This window comes from Cajanus cajan, chromosome 8, assembly GCF_000230855.2.
Source record: "Cajanus cajan strain Asha chromosome 8, NIPB_CcT2T_4, whole genome shotgun sequence".
In the NCBI taxonomy this organism is placed as follows: domain Eukaryota; kingdom Viridiplantae; phylum Streptophyta; class Magnoliopsida; order Fabales; family Fabaceae; genus Cajanus; species Cajanus cajan.
Window position 1 is genome coordinate 852623 of NC_138524.1, and position 18222 is coordinate 870844.

At 28.8% G+C, this 18222-nt stretch overlaps 2 protein-coding genes and 1 pseudogene across 4 annotated transcripts; 2 read left to right on the forward strand and 1 right to left on the reverse strand.

The window, feature by feature from the left end:
• Positions 1–6570: 6570 nt before the first annotated feature.
• Positions 6571–12113, forward strand: LOC109798774 (purple acid phosphatase). 2 transcript variants are annotated; one of them, XM_020359167.3, is made up of 9 exons: positions 6571–6731; positions 6911–7147; positions 7559–7759; positions 7890–8001; positions 8555–8784; positions 8949–9087; positions 9944–10164; positions 10420–10541; positions 11663–12113. In XM_020359167.3, exons 2-9 carry the CDS (start codon positions 6980–6982, stop codon positions 11862–11864), a joined length of 1395 nt encoding a protein of 464 aa, XP_020214756.1. In that variant the 5' UTR covers positions 6571–6731; positions 6911–6979; the 3' UTR covers positions 11865–12113. The 2 variants fall into 2 exon arrangements, with proteins under 2 accessions (XP_020214756.1, XP_020214757.1); XM_020359168.3 differs by lacking the exon at positions 6571–6731 and adding an exon at positions 6817–6832.
• A 1657-nt stretch (positions 12114–13770) lies between these two features.
• Positions 13771–15231, reverse strand: LOC145950734 (uncharacterized). The gene is made up of 3 exons (XM_083062423.1): positions 14794–15231; positions 14121–14472; positions 13771–13958 (listed from the first exon to the last, which is right to left on the reverse strand). Exons 1-3 carry the CDS (start codon positions 15229–15231, stop codon positions 13771–13773), a joined length of 978 nt encoding a protein of 325 aa, XP_082918549.1.
• Positions 15232–15266: 35 nt separating this feature from the next.
• Positions 15267–16732, forward strand: LOC145950735 (purple acid phosphatase 10 pseudogene; annotated as a pseudogene). Its single transcript, XR_014428601.1, has 3 exons — positions 15267–15271; positions 15762–15885; positions 16095–16732. The product of XR_014428601.1 is annotated as a purple acid phosphatase 10 pseudogene (transcript).
• Positions 16733–18222: the final 1490 nt, after the last annotated feature.

Sequence of the window (18222 nt, forward strand, 5' to 3'; positions counted from 1 at the left end):
AAAACTCATTTTTGTCAAGTATAAATTTGAGTATGAGTTTTTTCCAACTTGAGAAATCAGATTTGAGTATAAATTTGGATATGTAACTCCCTTAAATATTCTATTTATAAATTCTTTTTATTTATTATTTTTTTATATTATTTATATTATAATATAATTATTAATTTATAATTAAATTTATTTAAAATATATAAGTGAATTAAAATTTTAAAAAAATGATGGATACCCATGAATTTATTCAAACTCAACAAAATCTAATAGAGATGAAGATGGTTTTAAAAATATAAATATGTCCAATCCACCGAACCTTAATGTTGAACTGACTTTCTTTATGGTTGTTCCCAGTCGCAAGAAAAAGTCATCGTTCTTTTGCTGAATATAATTATATAGCATGATTTTCACATTCATATTTTATGGTACTCGTCGTCTGAATGCAGAATCTTTCTGTTTGAGAAGAAAAATATGATATTTTTCATATTCAAATGAAAATATATAGGCATGTCACATGTGGACATATATAATATGCATATACGACCAAAACAACGTTTTTTCTCGTATTCCCTTCAGAAATGTTTGCACGTATGACCAAACCTCTTTTGTCTTATATATATATTATATAATGTTAAGAAAAAACTATTTATTATATGAAATATTGCGGCAAAATAATTTTCTCAACTGAAATATCCTTGCTAAAATAATTTAAAGATATACTTATGAATTACTTAAATATTTATGTAATATATAATAAATAGTTAATGCATTCTTAATTTTTAAAATAATTAAAACTATAAAAAAATTAAGAGATAATGTAATACTAATACGAAACAAAGTAAATCCAAGAAGGAAATTAAGGTATCCCTTACTCGATAGCCAAGGATTAAACTTTCCACGATCCATTTAAGGAAAATAAGGAATATGTTTCTCAAATAATTTTTCTTAGTTTTCAGCACACTTGCTTCATATTTACTTCTAACAGTTCCAAGAGTAAAAGAATAAGGCTTGCATGAGGGTGATGAGGTGGACAAACACTAGAATTTATGGTTTCTACAATATACAAAGAATCCATTTGACATAGTAAGTTTCTAAAACCTTTTTCCCAGACGAGAGTTAAACCATGGAAGAAAGTAAGGAGTTCAGATTTAGTTGCAATATCTTCTCCCCTATCAAAGGAGGAGAAAGTATCTCTTTGTCTATTATTATATTTTTGTCTATTATTATAGATATACGTATTTAAGTTTAAACTTTAAAGTATGTTTATATAAACAACATTTGCAGCTAGTTTTGAACATTTAAAGTTAAATTTACTATAAAATATATATTTTTTAGCAATATTTATATACAAATATCATATCAACATGTTTATTTCTATCATTTAATATTATTAGCTACTTCGATATACAATTTTAATAAACATTAATAATTCAATAAACTAATTTCACAGCTTTCAACTACTAACTTTAGTAGTTAACTTTTCAGTTTTTGGCTAACTTTTTGACTACTTTTTACTGATTATGATGATACCTTTTAATTATTCAGATTTGTTCTTCTTTTTTAACATTATATATCTAGACACCATAATTGATGGACATGTCGATGAGAATGTGTTATCTTGTATTTGGTAGAAAGAAAATAAATAGATGAAAAATAAATAGAGGGAAGAAAAATAAAAAATAAAAAATAAAATAGAAATTTGATTATTTAGTTAAAGAAAAATAGGTGAAAAATGTATAAAAATAAGATATGTATAAGAGACAGAAAAGAGAAATAAATAAATAAATAAAAAGATGAAAGCCATCATCTTTCAATTTTTCTCTTTTATATTTCTCTTCAACTAAAAAGCCTTTCTTATTTTTACTTTCTATCATTTTTTTTTATCTATTTCTTCTTTATTAAATAAAACATTAGTATATCTTATACGTAGAATTAGAATTATATGAATGTTTGAAATATCTATAAAAATGATATTATTAAAATAATTATATTTAATTATTTTGATTCCTCCAAACATTTTTTTGAGCTACACTATAAATACGATCTCACATCACTAATTTTTTTTTACATATATATAACATATATATATTCTTCATTTAAATGAGATATTTTAAATAATAACTAAAAATAAATTGATAAAATTTAATTCAATATCAATGTAGAGATATATATAAATATTTGTTACATAAGTATAATACATTATCCCTTCAAAAAAAAAAAAGTATAATACATTATGTTGCTTTTGGTAAAGGAAAATACTGTATCCTTTGAATTTCAAATACCGAAAAATCTTTCGACCTTTTAAAGTTTAATATTTTGTCAACTTAATTAAAATAAAAATAGTAATTTAATTTAATATTTTCAACTTTTCACCTTTCAAACAATAATTTGGAATGTATCATATCTCTTGGAAGAATACATCTCCTCAAGTGAACAAAAATCAGTAAAAAAAATCTTTCGATCTTTTAAAGCTTAACATTTTGTCAATTTAATTAAAATAAAATAATATTTTAATTTAATTATTTCAACTTTTCACCTTTCAAAAAAAAAATTTGGAATGTATCATATCTCTTTGATAAATACACCTCCTCAAATGAATAAAATTCGGTAAAAAAAACTTCAATCACCGGGTGCAAAACCAATTGTGACTCCTTGAAAGTTGAGAGAGATATGAAGTGTTACTAACTTTATAAGTTTTATGTTTTTAATATTTAGTTAAATTATACTTTTGATCCTTTATCTTATTCTTTAAGATTTATTTTAATTTTTTATTTATTAAAATGTTTATTTTAGTTTTTTATCTTTATATTTGGATTAATTTGATTTTTTTAAATAATAATAATTTTTAATTTTATAATATAATTTTAAATTAATTTTAGACTAATTCAACACTTAAAATTTATACCATTAAATTTAATATATAAAAACTATGAAATTTAATCGGTGTTCAAATCCAAAAATTATAAAATAATAAAAATTGTGTAAAAAATATGTCTCATAAATAATTAAAAAATAATATAAAATTATATTTTTAAAATTTTTAATTGTTTTTTAAACTTATTTTAATGTAATTTTTACTATATTTATAAAAAAAATTATTCAAACTTCAATTATGTTTAATAATTTTCGTATAAAAAAAATTTATGTGATAAATTTCAAGTTTTTGAATTAATAAAAAAATATCCAAAATTAGAAGAAAAATAATAATTATTCTAAAATAACTAAATTCAAATTTAAAAGATAAAAGATCAAAATAAATATTTTAAAAAAACTAAAATAAATTTAATAAATAAAATAAAAGATTAAAATATGGGTTAAAAATATACGGATCAAGCATATCTCATAAAATAATTGTCGTGGATGTTGAAAGAAAAGTTACTTATCAAGCATATCTCATAAAATAATCGTAACATTTGTAACTTTTCCATTAAAACAGTTAAATAGCATCAGCCTATAAGTTGATTTGATTTGACTATGACCATTTATTTTCATAGTGACGTTGAAAAATGTAATCAATCAGTGTAAAATATTCCAATATGTTTGAATAAAAAAAGAAAGAAAAAAAAAAGGAATCATGCTTGAATATAAAAGTTATACTCATTAGTTTTATAAAATTTTTATTCGAAAAGTTTTTTTTTCAACCATATAAAATTGAGAATGTTAATAAGTGTTTGGTAGATGAATTTTATTTTATTTCTTCATAAATTAATATAAAGCTTCTCATATTTAATTTTTTATTTAATGTATAATATTTGTAAAGTACGAAAAAAGTTGAATCGAATTTCAAATTATACACATAATGAGAAATAGAACATTTTATTTGATCATTTCTTTTCAAAATGTCATTGAAAAATGTAATTAATCATTATAAATATATTTTTAATTTCTTTAAAATAAGTAAAATTGTATTATGGTTGCATTAATTTTTTTACATTATTTTAAAAATTTGTTAACATTATTTTTTATCTTTGTAAAATGAATAAAAATTAGTTTTGATGCATGTCAAATATTTTTATTTCTCTAAAATATAAAATTATTATTTTTTTTCCCTAATGATAAGTATGACAATAAGGTGTGACAGATACTTATTTTAGTATCCACATTTTTTTTATTGTTTTCTTATCTTATATTTATTTTTGTTTTCATCTCACTTGGGGATAAAATTTTCATCTCCATCTTTATTCTCCTGTTGAGTATCGAGTTTACTTTCACTCAAAAGTTAATTATTTTTTTAGAATATATATAAATTCAACAAAGTAACAATTATAGGATTATATTAATTAAGTTTTATTTAAAATAAAATAAAAATTATGTAAATGTCAAGTAAATCATACAAAATTTATATTAAGTTTTTATAAATTTAAAGGGAGAAGAGGTACATGTACATGACAGGTATATATATACTTATCTTAATCTCGTACTTGATTTAATAAATTGAGGATTACTTACACTTATACATAGCCAAATTTTAAAGGTGTTGTAAACTAATAAAGTATCACATACATTTGTGGATATCATCTAAGATGGTTACTTGATTTTTTTTTTTTTTGTTCGTCCCTGAAGTAGCCACCGTCGATAGCGTTGGAGGCACCTCAAAGGACGGGATAGCTGACCCCAAGATTTAACGCGGCTGCATACACAAGGCAGGATTTGAACCCCTAACCTTACTTAAACGTGGATCAACCCCTACTGCTGAACCACACGCTTGGGGTTGGTTACTTGATTTTCTAACACACAATAATTATAAATGATCATGAAATATATAATAGGGACTGAAAATACACTCTTAAATTTTAAAGGTATTAAAATCAGTGAGAAAATTTTACAAGATCAAAATCAAAACTTGTTTATTTTAGAAAATAACAAATACATATAAGCATTATTTTTATACTTAAATATGATTTTAGTTCCAATAAATATCGCTTTGTCTTGTTTTAGTCCCAGTAAAGTTTTTTTTGTCATTTTTAGGTCCTTGACATTTTCTTAATGTTCTCTTTTAGTCCTTGACTCTAACTCTAGTTAGTTTAATGTTGAAATAGTTGGAAAAATATAGAATATTGATTAAAATAATTGAAATGACTAATGATATTTTAAAAGTTTAAATATATTTTTAGTTTCTCAAGTATGATAAATTTATTTTTGGTATCTCAAATTTTAAATTGATCTTTTTAGTCCTGTAACTTAAACAAATTTTGTTTTAATCCTTATGGCCAAATTTTTGTTAATGAATATATGAAATACTATCGCACAAGATTCACATATTAATATCTTTGTTAGTAAAAATATCACATTAAACTCAATTCATGTTATATAACTATTTCAATCTGTCAGTGTCAAATATATTATTTGTATTCTGAGAGACTAAACAAGATATTTTTGTATATAAGAAACTAAAAGGATCAATTTTAAAGTTAAGGGACCAAAACCAAATTTACTCTATAAGAGATTAAAAATATATTTAAGTCTATTTTAAATTATGACAACCAAATTATTTTTACATGTATAATTTAATTAATTAATAAATTTATTATTTTATATAAATAAGATAATTACATGTAATTTTTTTTAATATATTATGAGTAATAAATTTTTTATCATTTTTGATATTATTTTTACTTTTCAATTCACTAATCTACTTCTAACATTATATTTAAAAAAGTTATAATTTACTAAAATATTTATAATTTATTACTTTTTATCTTTAGAGGCAAAATTATTATTTGTTATATATAAGAAATGAAATTAAATATCTTATTTTTTATGTTAATTTTACATCTTAATTTATTAATTATGATTGATTATAATATAATTTATTCATTTTTATATATGACAAGTAGTATTTATAAAACATGATACTACGTTTCAGTGAAAGTAATATATTACGATCTCAATTTATAAAAATCTTGTAACTTTTATATATTCAAACATAGTTGTAAAGACTTAAATATGTTAAATATTGTTTTATAATAAAAACAATTAAACATAAATCATATCAATTCAAAATTAGGTTTAACTAAATCAATTTTATTCAAAAATTAATTTTCCCAACACTCATCCAAACACACATTACATTTTGTTACGTGAAACCGAATAGATTGTATAGCCACTTCTTTTGAAAATGACATTGAAAAATGTAATAAACCAGATCACTACATAAAGATTCCAATATGCTTCACACCATATATAGAAAAAGTGTTTTACTGGCTTTGTCCGGTCCATTCGTGCAATTTCTATGGTCTGAATGCCACCATACCATACAATATGCTGCAATTCAAAGTCAACCTTTTCACATCATCATTGTATCTAAAACCTTTCTTCAATAACTTCCTTTTTCGTGTGTGTATATATAATAATTATTAATTAAAATTTAACTATTATATTATTATTAATTTTAATTTTTTTTATTCTATTATAAATATCAATCGATTTTATAATTAATAACTGTGAGTATATATTATTATTTTTATTTTAGAAGAGTTAAATTTGTATATTTAATATGATCTACAGCATCTTTTCCTTATTCGAAAATAGGGCTTCCATATATCAGTCCCTAACTTGGTTTTGGAATGAGATGGAAGAAAAAGAGATTAAAGAATAAGTAAGAGAGAGAAAGTGAAAGATGCATGATGTGACGTGATAGATGCATGAATATTATATGATTACTTTATTATTATTATTTTCATTTCACCGCCTCGAAGTCTCAACTCAGCTGAAACCATCCATTGGTTCGTTTCTTCGCGGTAATCCTAAACCGAACTGTTTTTTGTCTTTCGAACAAAACGATGTAAAATGTTGTGTTGCTTGCTTCACGGACCCGTTGTCAAGTTGACTTATAATCTGAGTAGTGGATATTCCTCATCATATTCCATTCAATTCATTAATACTTAGCACATCCTTATTTATTAGTTAATATTTATAGGGATTGCATTGGATTGGAACAATAAATACGAGATCGAGTGCTACGACCTGGATCAATAGGATCCACAACATGGGTACTGTGGAGGGTCTTTTAGCATTTGCTTTGGTTCTGAATGTGTGTGTGGTGTGCAATGGAGGCACAAGCAGCTCCTTCGTTAGGAAGGTCGAGAAGACTGTGGATATGCCACTTGACAGCGATGTCTTTACAGTCCCTCCTGGTTACAATGCTCCTCAACAGGTACCTACTCTTTTCATCTCTTGTACCTTATTTGGGTTACCCTTGTTTTTCAATTTTAGAAATCTCAGGTTAGTCACTGATGCGATCAAAATAGTGTATATAAGTCAAAATAATCCTATCCTGTAAGCTAGATTTTGACGTTGAGTTAGGTTCAAACCCTGGAATTGTAAGATTGAATTCTATTTTTCTGCACCTTGAGTTGTTGTTGTTAGATGGAGGATTACAATTTACAAGCTAAGATAAGACTTCGGAGAAGAGGGAAGTGGTGAACGGTGTTTTGCTTTGTGAATCAAGTTGTGGACTACTTTAGAATTCTCATTTTGAAGTTCAATGTTTTTGCCTTTTTTCACCCTTTTGGGATTTTTTCCTTGCTTTGATTTGAAATTGAATCAATGGCTGCACTGCATTTAGGTTCATATAACTCAAGGTGACCTTGTGGGGAGAGCAGTGATTGTGTCATGGGTAACGGTGGATGAACCGGGGTCGAGTGAAGTACGTTACTGGCGTGAGAACAGTCACAGGAAGAAGATTGCTGAAGGCAAAGTTGTTACTTATAGGTACTTCAATTACTCTTCTGGGTTTATTCATCACACCACCATCAGCCACTTGGAGGTACTTCTCGTGTCCATTATTTTATTTTTATGCTGTTTATTGTCCAGTTTGATGCCAAGCTACGAAGAAAAGAAAAAGGGCATTTTGTTTTATGAATCAATTGTTGATATTTGTGCTTCTTTTGGAGCAGTACAACAGCAAATACTACTATGAAGTTGGGCTTACAAACACAACAAGGCAGTTTTGGTTTATGACTCCTCCTGAAATTGGTCCTGATGTGCCATACACATTTGGTCTCATAGGTAAGTGTATTATTCTATCAAATTAATCCGGGATTGCTATATGAGCTGTCATTTGGTACAAACATATTCATGTTTATCAATTGTCTTTGAAGTAGTTGGTTTCTTAATTTTGCAGTGTATTGGGTGGTTGGGAATAATTGTTTTTTTTTTTCTAGACAAGATTTCATAATGTAGATAGTTGTAGCAGGCTAATATGGGGGGTATTTGCACACACGACACAACTCGGGTGAGATTTCGTTCGCTTTAGACCTAAGTCTTCAATATTTTGTTTTTGATTATAAAAAATTTCTCAATCATTGGAGTATCTTAGTTCTTTATAAACTCTTATTTCTCTTCTTATTTCAACGGTATGAGATCCTTTTTTTTTTATCTCATCAATTGTATGAAACCTTGTTTGTATTTCACAATTGTACGAAACTTTGTTTGTATCCTAACATTTATCACCATGAACCGTTGAACATTCACCACCATGAATTTGAGAAGGAAAAGTGCTATATCTCTGTGTCCTAATAGGCTAATATGTTTGCTTTAAATTGGTTGGCGTTATTTGCAGGGGATCTTGGTCAGAGTTTTGATTCTAATAAGACTCTTTCTCACTATGAATTGAACCCAAGAAAAGGACAAACTATACTGTTTGTTGGAGACCTGTCTTATGCGGATAACTACCCAAATCATGATAATGTTAGATGGGATACTTGGGGAAGGTTCACAGAAAGGAGTGTTGCTTATCAGCCATGGATATGGACTGCAGGGAACCATGAAATTGATTTTGCTCCAGAAATTGTAAGCTTCTTATAAGAATTGACTTTATTTTGTTTTAAACTATTTGAGAAACTTTTATTTATTTTGTCTTTCAACAATAAATTGTAACCTTCGTGTAATGCATTTTCCTATTTCAAATTTTCGGAAGAAGTTAGTTTTTAACATAGATCACTGCTATGTTGCAGGGTGAAACCGTACCATTCAAGCCGTATACCCACCGTTACCGTGTTCCTTATAGAGCATCTCAGAGTACTTCACCCTTCTGGTATTCTATCAAGAGAGCTTCAGCACACATCATTGTCTTGGCCTCATATTCAGCATATGGTAATACTAGATATGTCTTTTGCATGATATATACTTACTTAGAGAACACTGGCTGATTCTATGATTTCAGAAGAACACACTTCTGTTTGTAATAATTTCACCTTAGTGATTACCTTTAACTTACAAAGATCAAATTCGACTAAATAATTTCTGATTCTTAAATCTATTTATCTATGTATATATTTGTCGGTATGTGTTCCGGTATGAAAAAGTTATTAGAGAAGGCTTAGTGACTATCCAAGATCAGAGCATTCAAAGTGGGTAACCTGTCCATCTTAAACCCAGAAGGGGTTATATATTTGTATTTGGGTGCATTAATATCTCAATTTTCTTGAAATATTTTCCAAAAAAACCCAACATAAATACCTTAGACCTTAGTTACCGTGTATAATTACCTAGTTACCGTATATATAATTATGATGCTAAACCGTTGAGCTTTTGTCTTGATTAAGTTGATAGATAATTGACACAATAGTCCACATATACTCGATAAAAATATTTTAATTGGCTCTGGGCCTGGAAGGTACAATATGTATGTTTGTATCCATTCGATGTGGATTGTTACTGTTTATCTGAAGCATGATGTCGGTGTCCTCAAGCCTTGAACAACAACATTTACTTTAAATAATATCTCTCTCCATTTAATGTGGAATGTTACTGTTTATCTAAAGCATGATGTCGGTGTCCTTAAGTCCTTAACCAGCAACACTTGCATTAACTAATCTGTGCTTGTGTGTCTGTGCAAACATATCAAAGTTAAATTGCTTTCTTTTGCCGCTCTGTTTCTACTGGGATTAAATACACTAGTTATATGTGATGTCACTGCTTTTGTTATAATAATCTTCATTTTTCCCAGGCAAATATACACCACAATATAAATGGCTTGAAGAGGAGCTACCGAAAGTTAACAGGACAGAGACTCCTTGGTTGATTGTTCTCATGCATTCACCTTGGTATAATAGCTACAATTATCACTATATGGAAGGGGAAACGATGAGAGTAATGTATGAGCCCTGGTTTGTGAAGTACAAGGTTGATGTAGTGTTTGCTGGTCATGTTCATGCCTATGAACGATCTGTAAGTGCTAATACTTTTGCTTCTTAAGCTACCAACACTTCAATTCCTCCTTTTAAATTTTTTACACCATGCTTCTGAAAACCACGAGATTCAATCATGTATCATTAGGCTTGCATTCAAACTTGGTAAGATACGCATGCAAGTAAACTTCAGTTTCTGTTCCTGCGGGAAAAAAGCACAAAAATATTTTACAACTAATGAACTTCAATATTCTTCTGTGAAATTGTATCTGATTGATGTGCTACTATGTATCAGGAGCGTGTTTCCAATGTTGCATACAATGTTGTAAATGGTCTTTGCAGTCCTATAAAAGATCAATCAGCTCCTGTATATATAACCATTGGCGATGGAGGAAATCTTGAAGGCTTAGCAACCAAGTAAGCTCTATAGGATAAAACTTAGATACAATATTATAAGTATTGTTAGTCAGGAATGGAGCTACGTTAGGGAGCCCATGACCCTCCCTGAATTTTTTTAATTTTAATTTTTCTTATATATATTAAAATTATTATTTATTATGAATATAATATTATTTTTTATTTTTTATTTGACAAAATATTTTATTATCTTTTTATAGTTTTTATTTAAATATTTTTATAGACAAATATTCTGTTTTTCTTTTTATGATCTTAGATTTTTTTTCTTCTATTTTAAAGCAAATTATTTACTAACATAAATTGATTTTTTTAATTGTTTCTTTTCTTTATATAATTTTTATAGCAATTTTAAAAGTTATAAATAATGGTATTTGTGATAAAAATGAACTTCTTTTCATTCCTTTTGTATGAACTTGATTATAAATTAATTTGAGAATTAAAAATTATTATTAATATTTGTTGATAAGACAAATATTTGTACATTATATAAGAGATTGACATATTGAACTGTAAATGACATTAACAGAATTTCTTTCATATTTTACGATAATTTTTTTATATTTTTTTTCTCATCTCTTTGTGGTTTTATTATCTTCAATTCTTATTGACTATTATTGCCTTGATTAATAATTTACTGAAAATTTTATTTTTATTGATTATTATTGACTATTATTGTTCAAAAAAAATTGTTGAGTGGCATAAGTTATTTTGATTTGGCAGATTCTTATAACAATTAATAATACTTGTTTACTATTAAACATATTCTCTAAAATATTTGTGAAACACTTTGAAAATGAGTATTATAGATATTTTATACAAAATTTTGATATTTATATATTTATTAAATAATTTTTTCTTATATTTGGTCCCTGCTATAGTTTAATTCTAACTGCATCCCTACTGATAATTATTCTCTAATTAGAATTGAACTTTCATCTCACCCATATGTATTTACATTTAATGTAAACTTTCAATTTTGATTCAATAATAGCACCGAGAGTACATATAATACTACTATATCTAAGTTGTCCATTTTTATATATGTAACACCGTGAGTCTTGTCACACTTCTTACTTTTTTACCACCAAGTCTGTCTGACATAAACAACATTTGAGCTGCAGTATGACAGAACCACAGCCAGAGTACTCAGCATTCCGAGAGGCCAGCTTCGGACATGCTATTTTTGAGATAAAGAACCGAACTCATGCTTACTACGGCTGGCACCGAAATCAAGATGGAGTTGCTGTGGAGGCTGATTCCCTTTGGTTTTACAACAGATTCTGGCACCCAGTTGATGATTCCACCGTTCATGTTTCACATTAACACACAGTCATTGGTCTTTTGAGGAGGGAGAATACCACCCAATCTGATGTCAATAAATTCACGAAATTGATTGTATGCCAATACCATCAACATTGATTAGTAGTATCTTTGTATCTTTGTCACATAATTGCAAATTGCTTGCTTCTATTCTGAAACACTTCACATTCTCATCATGTAATTTTTGGTGGCACTGGATAAACACATAAAACAGTTGCTTATCAAATCCATCATCCAATAAACTTCTCAACATACTTCGGTGCAGTAGCATTTTGACACAAAATATAAATCTAAGAGTGCTACCCTTTGCACCCCGTGAATTAAAAAATAGTAGAGGACGGTTGAAAGTTGAAACTCGAAGCTGATCTACCTTTTGAATGGCATTGCTCCTTAAACTACTAAAATCTCTAAACCACTAGTTTTTCTTATTCCACCTTATTCCTTCTTAAAGTATATGTGAATGTAGAAAAGCTTAGGAGGAGACTGGTTTTATTGTGCACTTTGTTTGGAAACACTTGTGACAAATAAATTTACAGAGTATTTTTTAGAACTACTGTTTTACTGGGTTTGTCCGGTCCATTCGGGCAATTTTTATGATCTGAACGTCACCATATTTTGCAATTCAAAGTTGACCTTTTCACATATCATTTATTAAAAACCTTTCTTCAACAACTTACTTTTCGTGTAAGATGGAAGAAAAAGAGAGAGAAAAAAGAATAAATAAGAGAGAGAAACTGAGATGCATGATGTGACGTGATATCAAGATAAATGCATGAACATGTTTATATACAAATTTTGAAGAACTTATGAAAACTTGTAAGAAAATAATGAGGTTTTTCAATAAAATAAATAAATAAAAATTCTCTAACTCTTCAAAAATTTTATCCAGACAGACACTATGGTTAATATATTATTACTATTTTCAGTTCACCGCCTCAACTCAACTGAAACCATTCATTTGGTCGTTCCTTCGAGTCTTCGTGGTTATCATAAACCGAACTGTTTTTGGTCTTTCGAAGAAAACGATGGAATATGTTGCTTGCTTCATGGATCCGTTGACTAGTTGACTTCTAATCTGACTAGTAAATAGTCCTCATCATATGCCACCCTTATTAGTTATCATTATAGGGATTACATTGGATTGGAACAATAAATAAGCGATCGAGTGTTGTGACCTTGATCAATCTTTACCAAAGCTATGACTAGACAGCGCCATGTTTCTTGTTGACAAATTGTTACCGATTATCTTACCAGCAATAATTTGAGGAGATGTTAATATATATATTTAATGTAATTTATTACCTGTTTTAATAGGATTATAGTTGTATTATTTTGTATGTAGTATAGCTGTATTATTTTGTATGTAGTATATATTCTAGTTGTTAGAAAATCTCTTATAATCTCTCCCTTCTTTATATAACTTCTGTAATATTTCATCTCCTTGTAAAAAGATATATCTTGCTTTCTATTTAAGAAAGAGGAGTTGTAGAAGACAGATCAGTTTTTCAAAACAAAAAAGCTCTGTCATACTGATGAGGTTATTTTATGATATTTGTTTGAGAGGATATCTTATAATAAGACTTATTTTTTATCAGAGAAGCATAATATAATTTTATTCATGAGTCTCTATTTATAGAGAAAATTTGTTATACAAAATCAAATATTGATATTATCCTATTCTAAAATAAGGAAAAAAATCCTAAAATAATCAGAATAGATTAAATCTAAATATAAATAAAATATTCGAAATATAAATAAAATATTCTTATAAAAACTAATTTAATCTCCTAAAGATATTTAGGTATATTCCCAACACTCCTCCTTGACTGAATATCTTTATCACCTAATTTGAGTTTCAAAATCTGCCTTTTCTCTTTTTGATTAGTTTCTTCTTTTTGTGATTTTTGTTCTAATTCTTCTTGAGTGGGACCACTTTAACATTTGTCTCGAACTTCTCTTTTGAAGGTGATTTTTCATCATCTTCATTCTCCTCTTGATCATCAAACTTCTTTTGAAGACATGCATCTTTGTGCTCTTCACTTGTATCTTCATTTATAATTGGCTCCTCCTTCTCCAAATTTAAAGCAAAACTTTTGCCTTTCATATGAACATTGAACAATTCTTTGTTGTGTATATCTTTAATCACACAATTTTTATCTTCAAATAACACTTTATAGCCTTTTCCTAATAATTGAGAAACACTCAACAAATTTTGGTTAATATCAGGAACGTATAAAACATCAGATATTAATTTAAAACCTGAATGACTCTTAATAGCAAGTGTTCCTTTGCCTTTTACTGCAAGGTGTGCTCCATTCCCCATTTGAACTTTAGAGATGTTAGTTTTGTTGAGTTCTTTGAAGAGTTCTCGATCATAGGTCATATGATTTGTACAACCACTATCAATAATCCAAGCTTTTGAGGGTTTTTTGGTCATAAAGCATGACATTGAAAGTAGTTCTTCTTCTCCCTCTTCTTGTTGATCTTCAACAATGTTGGCTTCTTTTTGTTGCTCATGAGATTTGCATACATGTTTTAGGTGTCCTAATTTTTCACAATTGTCACATTTTACATCAGGTCTCCACCAACATCTTTGTTGTGGATGATTAGTCTTTTTGCAATAAGGACATGGTGAAAAAATTTGAGTGTTATTATGTTGACTGTTCTCTTGAAACAATTCCTTCTTCTTGTTTTTGCCACTATTTTTGTTCTTCCATTTGGCTAAATATACACCCTCCACGGATCCTTCTTCTCTCATAAGCCTCCTTTGTTCTAATGCTTACAATGCATGTAACACTTCTGCCAAAGTGATCTTACTCAGATCCTTTGTGTTTTCCAAAGCTGATATTGAAGCTTCATATCTTTCAGGTATAGTTACTAGAATTTTTTCAACAATTCTAGAATCAAGAAATTACGTTCCTAGTAATCGTACCTTATTAGCAATGCCAAGCAGTTTGTCAGAGTATTGTTTGATTGTCTCTGTCTCCTTCATTCTTTGTATTTCAAATTCTCTCATTAAATTTAATACTTGCATGCTTCGAATCCTTTTATCTCCAGCATATTCTTCCTTTAGATAATCCCAAATTGCTTTTGCCGATTTGAGAGTCATGATCCTTGTGAAAACATTTTGTGAAACACAAGCAAAGAGACAACTTTTTGCCTTTGCCTTCTTGATTTTCCTTTCCTTGTGAATTTTCATTTGGGCTACGGTAGGATTTTCTGGCAACGCGGAAACATCATAATCTTCTTCTACAACTTCCCAGAGATCTAAACCTTCTAGGTATGCCTCCATTCTCACCGCCCAAAGATCGTAACTTTCTCCATCAAAAATAGGTGGGGAAATTTGTGAAAAGGTTGTTTCTGCTTCCATCTCCAAGATCGTAACCTTAGCTCTAGATACCAATGATGGGGTTATTTTTATGGTATTTGTCTGAGAGGATATTTTATAAGGTTATTACACAAACATACTCCACAATGATGAGATATTGTCCGCTTTGGGCCTTAGCCCTCACGGTTTTGCTTTTTGGTCATCACCCAAAAGGTCTCTCAATCATTGAAGTATGTTTGTATTATATAAGTACAATCCTCCTCTCAAACAAGGGACCTAACCTTTCATGCAGCGGAATCTGTCTTTATATGGCACACTGATGAGGTTATTTTTATGAATTATTTTTATAAGGTTATTACACAAACATACTCCACAATGATGAGATATTGTCCGCTTTGGGCCTTAACCCTCACGGTTTTGCTTTTGGTCATCACCCAAAAGGCCTCTTCAATCATTGAAGTATGTTTGTATTATATAAGTTGTTATTTGTTGTATTATTTTATCGATGTGGGACTTGTTTGAATCCTAACACATACCGTAAAATATTTTCTGGTCTCTTGATATTTTGACAGGTATAATAGCTACAATTATCACTATATGGAAGGGGAAACGATGAGAGTAATGTATGAGCCCTTGTTTGTGAAGTACAAGGTTGATGTAGTGCTTGCTGGTCATGTTCATGCCTATGAACGATCTGTAAGAGCTACCAACACTTCAATTCCGCATTTGATGTTTCTACATCATTAGGCTTGCATTCAAATTTGAAAAGATAAATATGTAAGTAAACGTCAGTTTCTGTCCCTAAAAAATTTAGTGGGAAATATAGTACAAAAATATTGTACAAATAATGAACTTCAATAATCTTCTGTGAATTTGTATCTGATTGATGTGTTACTATGTATCAGGAGCGTATTTCCAATGTTGCATACAATGTTGTAAATGGTCTTTGCAGTCCTATAAAAGATCAATCAGCTCCTGTATATATAACCATTGGCGATGGAGGAAATCTTGACGGCTTAGCAACCAAGTAAGCTCTATAATATAAAACTTAGGTACAATATTATAAATACTGTTGGTGTTGTTCTCTAATCAAAACTGAACTTTCACCTCACTAATTTATATTTACATTTAATGTAAATCTTCAGTTCTGATTGAAGAACAGTACCTATAGTACTACTGTATCTAAGTTTTGTCTAGTTCTATATATGTAACATGATGAGTCTTTTCACATTTCTTACTTTTTTACCACTAAGTCTGTCTGACATAAACAACATTTGAGCTGCAGCATGACAGAACCACAGCCAGAGTACTCAGCATTCTGAGAGGCCAGCTTTGGACATGCCATTTTTGAGATAAAGAACCGAACTCATGCTCACTTCGGCTGGCACCGAAATCAAGATGGAGTTGCTGTGGAGGCTGATTCTGTTTGGTTTTACAACAGATACTGGCACCCAGTTGATGATTCTACCGCTCATGTTTCACATTAACACAAAAAGTCACTGGTCTCTGTATCTCTGTCACATAGTTGCAAATTGCTTGCTTCTATTCTGAAACACTTTACACTCATCACATGATTTTAGGTGGCACTGGATAAACACATAAAACAGCTACTTATCAAATCCATCACCCAATAAGCTTCTCAAGATACTTTGCACCCCGTGAATTGAATAGTAGATGACGGTTGAAAGTTGAAACTGGAAGCTGGTCTACCTTTTGAATTGCATTGCTCCATAAACTACTAAAAATATCAAAACCACTAGTTTTGTTTTTCCTCTCCCAACTTCCATTGCCCTTGTTCCTTCATAAAGTATATATGAATGTACAAGAGCTTAGGAGACTGGTGTTTTATTGTGCATTTTGTTTGGAGACACTTGTCTCCCATCTAATATTTTTTTTTATTCTCCTTTGGTTATAAAGTAACAAAACCACGAGCCACGAAAACCAGCACCATGCTTGACTGTTTAAAATTAACTTGAATTATAATTGGAGAACAACACTACCAAACACTGATTTCTGAACCCAGCATAGAGGTCTACAAATACAAAGCATCCCAGTTAGGCTACACCTAAGTTCTATTTAAAGTATAGGTATACTATATGGGCTTGGTCTACGTGTTGAATTAATTATTTAAAGTAGGTATACTATATTTGTTGTTGATTGATACAAAAGACATTAATTTTTTTATATATATTTTATTGGATATATAGATGGTAAGAACTATAAATTTGTACTCCTATTATCCAACTATACATGTATGTTTAAAATAAAAATTGAGTTAATAGACTAAAAAAAGTCATGCATTTATATGTGTGTGGATGTAGTGAAGACACATTAATCTACGAACAGCCTGTGGGGGGAACACCAAAATTGGAAAAGTAATATGGTCAATTTGCATAACTTTTTATCCATGTCCTAAGGAATTTGTCTTTGTCCGTACGAGGTAAGGAACTCCATTGACGTTTGCAAAAATGGACAAAGCTAAATCACGGATCAAGCAGTTACGATCGAGTGATATATTCTTATTGAAAATAGCTTGATTTCAAACATAAATAAAAATAATAATAATAATAATAATTAACAAGGTAGAAAGTTATCACTATATAGAACTGGCTGAACTGCCACTATCCATACAGTAAAAAAATGAAAAATGAAAGGGACTTTGATTTGAATGTATTGAGGTAACAGTTGCTTCTGAAATTCACCATAGCATGATTTAATTGAACAAACACATTCATTGCACAGTATAGTGTTTACTGTGGACAATTGTTTTGGTCATTGGTCAACGCAGTTTATTAAAGAAAAAAATATTCTTAGACAACCTTAACTAATGTTATTCAACACTTACAAGATCATAGAAAAGAAATTATAAGAATGATAAGTGATATGATGTGATAAAAAGAGAGATTGAAAGAAATTAAGAGGGTTGATAATGTATTTAAAATAAAATAAAACTTATATACAATATCATAAATATTATTGATGTTGTTCTTCAGTTTCAGTTTAGAAATATACATAATAAAAGTTCTAATTAAA